A 12,069-nucleotide genomic window follows, 5' to 3' on the forward strand; every position below is an offset into this window, starting at 1 on the left:
GGAATAAGAACCATCCACACTGACAGAGCTAGTTTCCTTAGTCCAGCCATCTCTCAGAAGCTAATTTTTTTAGATCCCTTGAGGTCAAACTGTTTGGTACATCCCATGCCAACACTCTGTCTTCTGATCTGTATTTGAGGTACATGCTAATATTAAGTCAACAGGAAGGGGTAGCATGTGCACTGGCAAGCAACCAAATAACCACGCAGCAGTACTACTTTGACCTTTTTTTCTTGTACAGTTGCAGAACTCACCAATTTTAAGTTTGTAGCAAGGACCCAGCATGGAAAGTATAGAATGGAAGAGATACAAACAAAATGATAGCAGTGATGAAAGTTTAAGCTTATAAGTCAGGCAAAGAACTTTGTCTCAGTTCTGTGAATCTTCAGGTGCCATGCGAGCTTAAAAACAGCTTCAGCAGCAACAGCGAGATGACTTGGGTACGTATTTAATTTACAAAAGTGTATTTTCACTGAGTAATTTCTGATTCATGCCATAAAGCACGTGCAAGGATGATGCTTGCATTAGTTCAGTTTCCATTGACATGGTAGAATAAAACATGGTCACAGAAAGCTCTTGGGCACACATTTCCCTAAACATAACACTGAGTTCTTCCAGTTGAGATGAAAGGGAAATCACTTCTACTGCTTGCATTCCAAGCCTAAATATAGTGCCACTAACTCATCTAACACATAAAACACATTAGAAAATTCATAGGAAGAAATCTTTTGACTCACCTGATGCATCAAATGAACTGCCAGTCGTTGGAGCTGTTGTTCCAAAAGCTGCATCAAAGTTAGGCTGTAGTAAGCTTGTTTGAGCTGGAGTGACTGGAGACGGTGATGGAGAAGGAGCAATAAAAGAACCTCCAAAGCCTTGAAAAAGTCACATAAAAGAGGTGACAACATTAGAGTCAGTCTTGATGGGCTGTGTTTAACAAAAGCTCAATCTATAAAAGGCTCAATCTATAATAAAATAAATCTAAAAAGAATTACTAGACTACTGCAAACAGTTCAGTACTACACAAGCATCCTTATGCCAAATACGATCCAAGAAATTTAAGCTTTTGCAAGAGTTGCTGGTAAAAACTTTAATGTTCATTATTTAGATACCTCCAGAAGTGCACTAACAGAATACACAATTCTTCCCATACTACGTGCTAGTTAAGTAAGCTCACATACAGAAGGCAATAAAAAAGGATGAGTTCAGAAAAAAAGTGAAACAGAAGACTGGCTTGAGAAGAGCGTTATGACCCGTTTAATGGACCCAGCTACTCAGGAATTCCAACTCAGAAGGCAGTGTTTTACTCATCCAGTTTGTCTCTCATCATCTTAAAACATCCTGGTCTGTCTTGTCAAGATGTCTTCAAGCTGCTGCCCACCATCCCTTCCTCCTTCCAAAGCAGATCAACAATATCCACAAATATAAACAAAACCTAATCATGGAGATTCTCCAGCCTTAAAGTAATTTATTCCCATGCTTAACTATTCTTAAAATCCCTCCCCTGCCCACTATAGAATTTGATCTCCCTTGCAATTTGAGTTTATTTGCATTATCTACAGATTCTAGAAACTGTTTAAATATGCAAAGACTGCCAAAAAGAGAACAGACATATGACACCTCCTCAATTCTCTCTAGTCTACAAGCCAGTCTTCTTATTCAATCTTTTCTTGGCTGTGATGCCTGAGATCTCTATACTCCTTCAGTCTTGGCCTTGGCTTTTCCCAGCTGCCCTTGTATTAGGAAGTTCTGAGCTCACCATTCTAACTGCAACCACAAATATAAAAGGAAGACAACTCTGCACATCATGTATGCTGTAATTTTCTCCTTGCCATCAGAGTGGGAAGCATATTACTCTCCCATGGCTGAACATAAGACGGTGATGTGTCAGTAGTCCACCACTGCCTTTAGCTTCTTTTCTTCAGTTAATCATTATTTTCCAAGACCAGAAGCTTGCATGTTTACCCACTTGAAATGTCTTCTTCAGACTACTTTCTCTAATATGTGGAGACCACTCAGTTCTTATCTAAAAATACATCTTTCTTCTTGTGTGTGAAATCTGAAAAATTAAGGATGCTACTCTGTCACACTGTTGAAATACATGCATCAAATCAGAAGGCAAGAAACTTTTATCACTGCCTCAACTTCTAACTAGTTTGTACCACTCCTTTAAGCAGTCATCTAATTCCTTCCTTTTCATCTTGCTTCAACTTTTCTTTAGTTACCAGTTCACTAGGGAAGAAAGCTCTGAAAATTTTATAACCCCTTATTAGTTTTTTAACCAAAACTGCTTTCCACGATGACAGGATGTATCAATTACAGAACATTATGCAGACATCTGCCAAACAGTGACAATAGCATGTTTCTCAGCTACGAAAACAAGTCTTCCCCAGGCATTTAACTACAAGACAAACCAGTGCTGAATGTAAAGTATTTGTGTTCAAATTGTGATCATTAATTGTATCAAATATTACTGTGAGATCTCAGATGATCTCCCCCAAAGTGATAGTTTCTCAGAATGAAGTAAAACTAAACACCAAATACTTTAAAAGTGTGGAAAGGGTAGGAAAAAAGTGGCAGTACAGGTCCAGGAGAACACAACCTGATTAGAAAGACCTCTACGTATATCCTTCAGCTGCTTAAGTTTGCCAGATTGCAGGCAGTGACACATCATAACTTAAACTAGTCCCTTTAGATGACTGATTGATTGGACTGGATGGAGGCAGGGAAGCAAGAGAAGGACACAGAGCAGCCTGTTTTCAATAGCCTGAAGTAAAGAGCATTTCAAATGCCTGCATGAGCTTCCTTTGGCTTATTAGACCCACCTCAGGGTTCTGGCACCAAGAAATCTTTAATACCCAAACTCTACTCTGTAGCAAGCCACATGCTTGCAGTTGCTAAATGAGAAGCTGAACAAACATACTGAATCAGAGAGATGCCTCAGCTCCCCAGTGTCTGTTTGTGAGGCAGGTTTGTCACTGGGTAGTTTAAGAGGTGATATCTGATCTGATTATTCAGTCCCAGCCCCTGCTAAAAGCAGGTTTCACCAAATCAGGTGGCTCAGACACAGTTGCTTTGAGCACTTCTATGATGAGAGACTCCACTACCTCTGTGGGCAGATAATTCTAGTATCTGATGATTCTTGTGGTAATAAATTAATAAATAAAAGTTTCTGGAATTCCCACACCATCTTTTTCTTCTTACAGTGCACCTCCATAAAGAACGTGGCTGATTTTTGTATCCCTCCAAAGAGGTGGATTTAGACAGCTATAATGCATAGCTTTTGCCTTCTTAAGAGTGAATGGATCCAGCTCCCAACCTCTGCTCATTTGTCACATTTGTCACCATCTTGGTGGCCCTCCACTGAATGATCTCACACTGGTATGACTTGGTCACCTACTTCAAGAGATTACTTTTAATACATTTCAGAAGTCCCCTGGATCACCTGTGCCCAGTCATACTGCCCTTCCAGCACATATGGTGGTTAAAACTGCTCATGAGTGCCAAGGCCTGTGACAGCAAAGCTTTCTCTATCTGCCTAAAGGGAGGCTTTTTCTACTGCTTCATTTTGACTAGATGGTCTATAGCAGGTAACTACTATAAAATTGCTAGTGCTCTGATTCTTATATACAAACTTCTGGTTCAACGCCAGTCTCAAGGCCAAGCTTTAGGCATTCAGCTACATGTAGAAAACATACTTATCATTGAAGAATCACGCAGAAGCAGGGTAATAAGGCATATGGTTGATGGACAAAGGCATCTGACTCCAACAATCCCTACAGCACTAGAACCGTCTAAAGATCCCATGCTCAGACCCATTCTGCCTCCTGAGTGAGAAGGAGCTTGGCAGCAGTGCATGACATAACACAGTTTATACAATTTTGTTTAGAAAATTATGTACATTTTTGCAAATCCCCACAAAACGCCTATTTTTCCAGCTACAGAACGGAGTCCTCCCCAGCTTCAGGTGAAGTTTGCATGGTAAGTTCTCTTAGTTTCATAGCTTTCAGCCGCATGCACAATCATCAGGCACAGAAGCCACAAATATGCATTAACATGTATAATTCCTAGTCATCTATGCTTTTACAGAAAAAGATGGCAGAAATAGCAACAGCTGAGATATGTTGCATGGACATCTCCAACTGCCTGATTTTGAAGTTGTTTTTATTAGCACACTCAGTAAGATTTCTTTTTCCCGATGTGACTCCCATCTACAATAAGGGAAATAAGGAGGATCCAGGGAACTACAGGCCTGTCAGCCTGACCTCAGTACCAGGGAAAGTTATGGAGCAAATCATCTTGGGTGAGATCACACGGCATGTGTGTGACATCCAGTGGATCAGGCCCAGCCAGCATGGGCTCATGAAAGGCAGGTCATGCTTGACCAACCTTATCTCCTTCTACAACGGGCTGACGAGACTGGTAGATGAGGGAAAGGTTGTTGATGGAGTCTACCTAGACTTCAGCAAAGCCTTTGACACAGTCTATCACAGTATTCTTCTGGGGAAACTGGCTGCCCGTGGCCTGGACAGGTATACCCTTCTTTGGGTAATTTGGGTAAGGAACTGGCTAGAGAGCCATGCCCAAAGGGTAGTGGTTAATGGAGTTAAGTCCGACTGGAGCCCCTTTTCAAGTGGTGTCCCCCAGGGGTCGGTACTGCGGCCCATCTTGTTTAATATCTTTATTGATGACCTAGATGAAGGGATTGAGTGTACCTCAGTAAGTTTGCAAATGACACCAAGTTGGGTGGTAGTGTTGATCTGCCTGAGGGTAGGGCAGCCCTTCAGAGGGATCTAGATAAGCTGGATCATTGGGCTGAGGTGAATGGGATGAGGTCCAACAAGGCCAAATGCCAGGTCCTGCACTTTGGGCACAACTCCATACAGTGCTATAGGCTTGGAGCTAAATGGTTGGGTGACTTTGAAGAGGAAAGGGACCTAGAGGTTGGTTGATGCTCAGCTGAACATAAGCCGACAGTGTGCCCAGGTGGCCAAGAGGGCCAATGCTATCCTGATCTGCATTTGAAATAGTGCAGCCAATAGGAGCAGGGAGGTGATCATGCCCCTGTACTGAGCACTGGTGAGGCCGCACCTTGAGTACTGTGTTCAGTTTTGGGCCCCTCGCTACAAGAAAGATACTGAGGCCGTGGAACGTGTCCAGAGAAGGGCAACGAAACTGGTGAGGGGTCTGGAGCACAAGTCTTATGAGGAGTGACTGAGGGAGCTGGGATTGTTCAGTCTGGAGAAGAGGAGGATCAGAAGAGACATTATTGCATCCTACAACTTCCTGAAGGGAGGTTGTGATGAGGAGGGATTTGGCTTCTTCTCCCAGGCAACAAACAGGACCCAAGGAAATGGCCACAAGTTGTACGAGAGGTTTAGGTTAGACGTAAAGAAAAACTTTTTCTCTGAGAGAATGGTCAGGCACTGGAATGGCTGCCCAGGGAGGTGGTGGAGTTGCCGTCCCTGGCAGTGTTCAAGAGGTGCCTGGATGAGGAACTGCGAGATATGGTTTAGTGCTTGTGGTAGCAGTGGTAATGGGAGGATGGTTGGACTAGATGATCTAGCAGGTTGTTTCCAACCTTGTGATTCTATGATTCTATCATTCTTATAAGAACATACTATTAGCACTGGGATACACATGTATTCATTTAGCTGAACAGAAAAATATAGAAGGGGAAAAGGTTAGACTATTGCATGTACTGACATAACTATATTTTTGTCTGCTGAGAGGCTCAGAAGAGTATGAAAAAAATTCTACCACCCTTTCCAAGAGAGCAGAGTCTAGCCACTTACCTGAAAGCAGAACACTTGAGACAATGATGCATGGCAAGTATACTCATAACACTGTGCATATAAAGACTTGTTACAACTAATTATAAACCATGAAGGACAAGCCTTCAGCGAAACCTAGACAATCTTAAATTTAAAACTGGATTGCACTGCAGGCTGTACATCTGCCATTATCTAGGGTGAACAAATGTTTAGCAATATGCTGTGATGTTTCCCGACCCTCTGTGTATGCCAAATTGAGATTCACCTCTAACTTGGTGTCATTTTGGATGCATACAAGTAGAAAAAATCTATTCACTCAAACAGCTTCAGGTCTGCTTGAGTATTCAGACTTACAACAACCATTATATAAGTCAGGTATTGATTTAATGTGACTCATCAGATTCGGAAAGTGCACTGCAGAAGTTTAAGCCATCTAGAGCGTAACTCCTACTGTAATTTAAGTTTAGTTACAGATAAAGACAGAAAGTATTTTTTTATTCTAATGTTTGCATTGACAAGATTAGCTTTTTCTTGACAGCATCTTTGCACCCAGTCCCCACATATTGCAAAGGGCAGCGGCACTTCCTTTTGTAAACTTGTTTCCTTACAAAATTACCAGAATCTACTTGGTAAAGTCTCATCTACAGTTTAAAAGCTATTCATAGGCTTTTTAACCAATACAAAGAATAACAGTATTAAAACAAAAGGAAGCCCTCCATCCTGAAGTCTGGAAACTACTTGTACATAGCATGCCCTCACAGTGTATGTTCGACTAAGTAGTCAGATGGCCAGAAATGGAACAGATTCAGAACAGACATGCATGTTATTCTCTAGAACATTTATATTTTAGTGAAGCCCAACTAGGAGATGCCCACACGCAGAGCAGATACTATCAAAAACACTGAGATATCTTACTTGCATTATATATTTCTGAAGACAAAAACATACATAGGATTTGACTTCTGTTGTGTAAATTGACATGGGAGAACTTCAGACATACAGACAGCCAATGACATCAGGTCCCGCCATGCCTAGAATGGTTAATCATTACATAAAGAGCAAACTTCCACTCTGGGTCTGAACTAAAGCCACAGAAGCACAACACGAAGCTAACAATCATCCACATTTGCAAAGGATAACCTGACAAATTCACCTTTTAGAAACATGAGGAAAAATTAGTCAAGTCCTCCTTCAAACCAGAAACATATTAGTTTTCTTTAAGCCTGAAAAAAAACATGCTGGGATCTTGTTTTCTATGCATTTCATACCGGGATGGGGAAGAGTCTGACTGTTTAGCACAATTTGTATATCCACTAAAATACACAATGTGGCAGGCATTTTGCAGAAACAGAATTCAGCTGAAGTGGCTTAGCTTTTAGGATGCAGACTAGAAGTATAGTTATTTGACCTCCTAAATTGGCATCACAGTCTGATGCCACACTCAGAACAAGCAAGTATAAGGAGAGGATTTCTAACACTGTTGTGTCCTTGCACTCAAGAAGGCTCTCTTTTGTCACCCCACTCTTTCTGGTTAAACACAAGACTGTTGAGAGAAATCATTGATTCCATTTTCTAACATCTACAGTATGTAAGCTGACTTTATTAAATCAACCAAGAAATAACGATGAATTACAAGTGAGGAATAAAAAGTGTAGCCTCCTATCTAGTTAGATGGCAACTCTGCCCACAGCAGGGGGGCTGGAACAAGACAACTGCTAAGGTGCCTTCCAACCTAAGCCTTTCTATGAGATAACACCTCCATTACAAACCCAAGAAGTTTTAATTTAAGTTTAAAGTACCAAGAAATCTTACTAAAAGCTATTTTTATCCCACTGCAATCATCTATATCCACCCATGTAAGATTTCACAACATTTCATAAGACTATCCATTAGATTTTGCATGACAATAAATTGGTTAAAAAGTTCTTTATTACCAGCCAATAAGTCTGCAGAAGCTGAGGAACTAGAAGTGGCCTGGGTTGCCGGCTGAGGTTCAGGAGTACTACTTCCAAAAGCATCTAAAGGGAATTCCAGGAAGCAAAGAGTTCAATATTAAATGCATCAATTCATCATTCAACTCAAATGAGAGACAACAATAGGATAACAATTTCATTCATCAGAAGAAAATGAACGTGCTTAGCCATCTTTATTTCAGAGCAGTACCATGGATGCAAAGCTCAGGTGGAAGAAAAGGAGACGCAACAAACCAGCATTTCAAAGATTTTTCTATAACAAAGAATAGCAGTGAAGAAGATAAGAATATTAGGTCAGTGAGGTTTGCAGATCCTTATATTTGGGCCACTTATCAGAAGACTCAAGAGCAGCATTCTAGACTAGAGGGGTAAGCCATTTTATTCAAAGTTTGGAGTAATTCCAGACATAATTTACTGACTCATATCAAGTCTTATTAGACGTGTACTTCACTAATGTTTGAATATTCACTACTTCTAAGTAACAATCATCTCTTCTACAGCACTTCTAGAGCTGGTTGTGCTCATCCCAATTTCCAACTTGTCAAATCTAACAAGGACCTTGTAATTCAGCCCTCTGCTTTGAGGCAAATCACCCTCAAAAATTCAGCTGCTTTGCTCTGAGAAATGGAACTGAGAGAAACTAATGTGAAAGTGAAGAGTTGCAAAGAAGAAGTAAAAAAAAAAAAAAGGAAGAACATAATATACTTTCATTAGACTTCTGAGAAAAAGACTCATACATGCATTGACTGAAGACAGAATGGCAAATGTAAGGACAACAGAATGGTAACAACGACAGCTCATTTGCAGTTCATTAATGTGCAATGTGAAGATTTGGACATGTTATTCTTAGCTGTAATGACAAAGAAAAGCTGTAAGAAGGGGAAAACTGCAGCTTCGGCAAAGCGCAAAGTTAACTGAAATGAAGTGATTCAACTCTGAAGTGGTGAGGAAAGAAAAATACCCACCACCAAATAGGTCAATCACACCTGAAGAATCCACCTTTGCTGGAGAGGCAGTGGGTAGAGGAGAGGGGGCTGCAAATGCATCCACTGCAGTAAGCATAGGATAAATAATATTTAGTATCAGCAAGGCAACAATGATAGCTAAATATTTCAAAGCAACATAGGCTCCATTAGGTAGAATCATGGGGTACGTAAAGCCGGGCGAGAGTCTGCAGAACTGCAAACAGAAAGTGTCACATTTCTCACACAGCAACTGAACACTGGAGTACTTTAAAGAAAAAAAAACCAACAAACAAAACATTTATTAATAACTTTCTTATGCTTACAGAAGAATATACTCTCTTAACAACCGCATCACTCACTTAACTTCAGTGTTAGCCACTTCATGATCCTCATCTTCAATAACTGCTAATCTTGTGATCAAAGTATCAACAAACCTACAATTTACTATTTCAGCTTAAAGATATAAATTGGTAATAAGTTTTGGTTTTCAGTTATAAGGAAAAAAAATCCACAAAATCAAAACCATAAGTCTATAGGATGGCCTGTGAAAACACTTACCAGATAAGAGATCACCAGTGAGAGAACTTTCAGGCACAGGAGAAGCTCCATGTGGTGGAGATGAAAAAGCATCTTCCAAAAACAAAAGAAAAAACAAGAAGTCGAGTATTGTTCAGTCAGTTTACACCATCACAAGGCATCAAAGCAGCAGAGTATTTGAAGACTTCACTGTTTACCTGTACCAAAGAGATCTATGCTAGGAGTAGCATCTGGTTTAGGAGCTGCAGGTGCCTCAGGGACAGACTCAAATAAATCTAAGGCCAAGAACACAACACGTCTTTAACTCATTTTTGAAACACAGGACTGAATGTGAACTTTCAAATTTTGTACATCATCTTTGGAGATAATAGGCTCTCTGGTTTGAAAGCCTAGCACACAGCATGCATGCAACAATTTTTAGTTCAGTACTCCTGACAGATCAATCCACCAAAGAGTTAAAAACAAAATTACCACCAAAGATATCTAGAGCAGGAGGAGCGGAGGTGGTGGCAGTAGCAGAAGTGGTGGCAGTAGTGGTAGTGGCAGTAGCTGTAGTAGCAGTAGTGGCAGCAGCAACAGCAGCAGCTGGAGAAGGAGTTGTTGCAGGAGCTGGAGTGGCTGCACTAGTTGTAGGGGTAACTACAGGAACAGCAGTCTCTGTTGGCTTCATAGCAAAGAGGTCCAGCTCAGGAGCAGCCTCTGCACTACCTTCGGATGGGGCAAAGGGGTCTTGTAAAAAGGAGAGGGGAAATATACGTGTATGCTTACTTAGTATCAGTGAGGGAAGAAGTCAAGAACAAAGCAACTATAGGCTATGCACATACTGCAAATACACTCACACACACATAGATGAGGTTGTTCTACATCTAGCCTACTTATCCAGACATGCCACTTATGTTTTTCCAAAATAAAGACTGAGAAGTCCTGTTACTAAAGGGCAGAACATTCATAGGCCATTTGACAAGTCCAAAAAGGACAGAAAGATGATGAAAGAATATCCAGTTTAACAGGCTACTGCTCACAAAAGTCAGCACTGCCAGAATCTTTGATTAGCACTAATGAATAAGCAAAATAATACTGGGACTCAGAAACAGGCCATTTTGTTAAGCATGCTCTTCCATCTAAGATTTGTTTTAACCAATAGCAGGCACTAAGAAAATTTCAGAAAAACACACTGCCATGTAGTTTAAATAAAAGAAAACAAAACCAAAACCAGCAAAACAAGAAACCATCTAATGACATAAAACCCACCATTTCCTGAACATGCATCAAGAGCTGCTGCTACAGGGGTTGGGGTAGCTGGTGCTGCTGCCCCTTCAGTTGCTGCAGGGGCTTCCCCAGGAGAAGCTGCAAAGGCATCTTGGGTGCAGATTTTAAACAGAAATTAAAAGGAAAAAGGATAAAGAGAAGAAAAATATAGTAAAAGAAACAAGTTAAATTGCACAAGTAGATCCCCTTATACAACATGAATGTTGTTCTTCTGACAGCAAGACAAGACATGCAGCTTATGTGCTTTGTCTCCCCCAACCCCACATGAGCAAGTTCTAGGGCTTGAAGAAGGAATTTCTCCAGTTGCTCAAAGTACAGCAAGCGTAAAAGGCTTTATTCTCATTGTATAAGGGTTCAGAGCAGCATGGTCATGGTCTACCCACAATTAATTAATGAAGAGTGGAGGTATTGCAGTATGTCAGTGTTAATACTAGTGTTGAAACTGAATTTCCACGTTGAAAGCCCACATTATAAGTGATTATCCTTTACCTGAATTTGCCTGCATAGGGGTCTGCAAACTTCAGCACTGTTATGAACAACAATCCAATTATAGTGGAAGAGATCTATTGCTACCACTTCTAGCTTTTCAGTCAACACCTAAACAACTTCTGAAACATCTGAAAACCTCAATTTACTTTTTTCTTAACAGTATTTCAACAGGATATTTCTGAAGCTGGAAAAACTGATTCATAGGTTATATTTACTCAGCTTACTTCCAACAGATCCAAAATGTTCATTTTCACTACTGGCCAGCCATACTTAATCTCCACATCTATGAGGATTATCTCTAAGGCTAACAAGCCCAGTCAAGCAAGGGAAAAGAGTAGCTTTGGGGTTTTGGAATTACTTGCTCTTGAGTTTTGCCTGATTTGGTTTTTTGTGGCTTTTTTTTTTTTTCATTTGTCACTTGCTAATATATAGCTAAACTTCAAGCTCTGAACTTTGACAGCATTATTCCTAGATGTAAACCACCATTTGTAGCTGTTAATTCCACGGAGTAGTCCTAATGGGTGGTTTCATTCGGACTATCCTCATAAGCGAGCACATTTTTCACAAAAAAAAAGATGGTGCAATTAAGATTAACTGGTTTAAGATGCTCATAAAGGCCATTCACCTACTAGCAAAACGTTAGTGAGGTAAAAAAAAAACAACACTGTTCAGGAATACTGCAATTGCACTGTTAAATCAGCACAGGAAAAAGCTTAACATGCTTTAACTTGAATATCAATTTTAAAATGAAAACAACCATTTTAAAACCAAGTTTATGCCAGTTAATCTAAAAAGCCCAAAAAGAACATGCACTGAAATTTGAACATAAGAGATGAAAGCCAGTTACTCTTGCAATAGAATTAAAATGAATTGTTAGCAAATAAAGGCCTGCTAATAAGCCATTTCAAATATAATTCTATTTTTCATGTATCAAGGTTTAATAACAAAACTGGATGGCAGTTGTCCAAGTAAAAATAACAATTATTCAAAAGTCACATTATTGTATGCATACCAGGCAGTGGCATATAACCCTCAGAAGAAATTCAAGACAGAAGTGGACCG

At 40.2% G+C, this 12,069-nt stretch overlaps 1 protein-coding gene across 6 annotated transcripts in view; it reads right to left on the reverse strand.

Moving 5' to 3' along the window:
• The window catches only part of SNAP91 (synaptosome associated protein 91), a 71,052-nt gene that overhangs the window by 13,393 nt on the left and 45,590 nt on the right, over window positions 1-12,069 (reverse strand). For 3 of the 6 annotated variants that reach the window (XM_042815329.1, XM_042815321.1, XM_042815313.1), the window contains 5 exons: window positions 9,447-9,524; window positions 9,271-9,342; window positions 8,713-8,796; window positions 7,709-7,792; window positions 738-875 (listed from right to left, as the gene is read on the reverse strand). In XM_042815329.1, the coding sequence (XP_042671263.1) occupies window positions 738-875; window positions 7,709-7,792; window positions 8,713-8,796; window positions 9,271-9,342; window positions 9,447-9,524 (456 nt within the window). Of the gene's footprint in view, window positions 1-737; window positions 876-7,708; window positions 7,793-8,712; window positions 8,797-9,270; window positions 9,343-9,446; window positions 9,525-9,720; window positions 9,958-10,500; window positions 10,609-12,069 lie in introns of all 6 variants that reach the window. The other 3 variants (XM_042815296.1, XM_042815304.1, XM_042815336.1) reach the window with 3 other exon arrangements.

This window comes from Centrocercus urophasianus, unplaced genomic scaffold (assembly GCF_019232065.1).
Source record: "Centrocercus urophasianus isolate 14NV4802_14NV808 unplaced genomic scaffold, USGS_Curo_1.0 seq_10, whole genome shotgun sequence".
NCBI classification, from domain to species: Eukaryota; Metazoa; Chordata; class Aves; order Galliformes; family Phasianidae; genus Centrocercus; species Centrocercus urophasianus.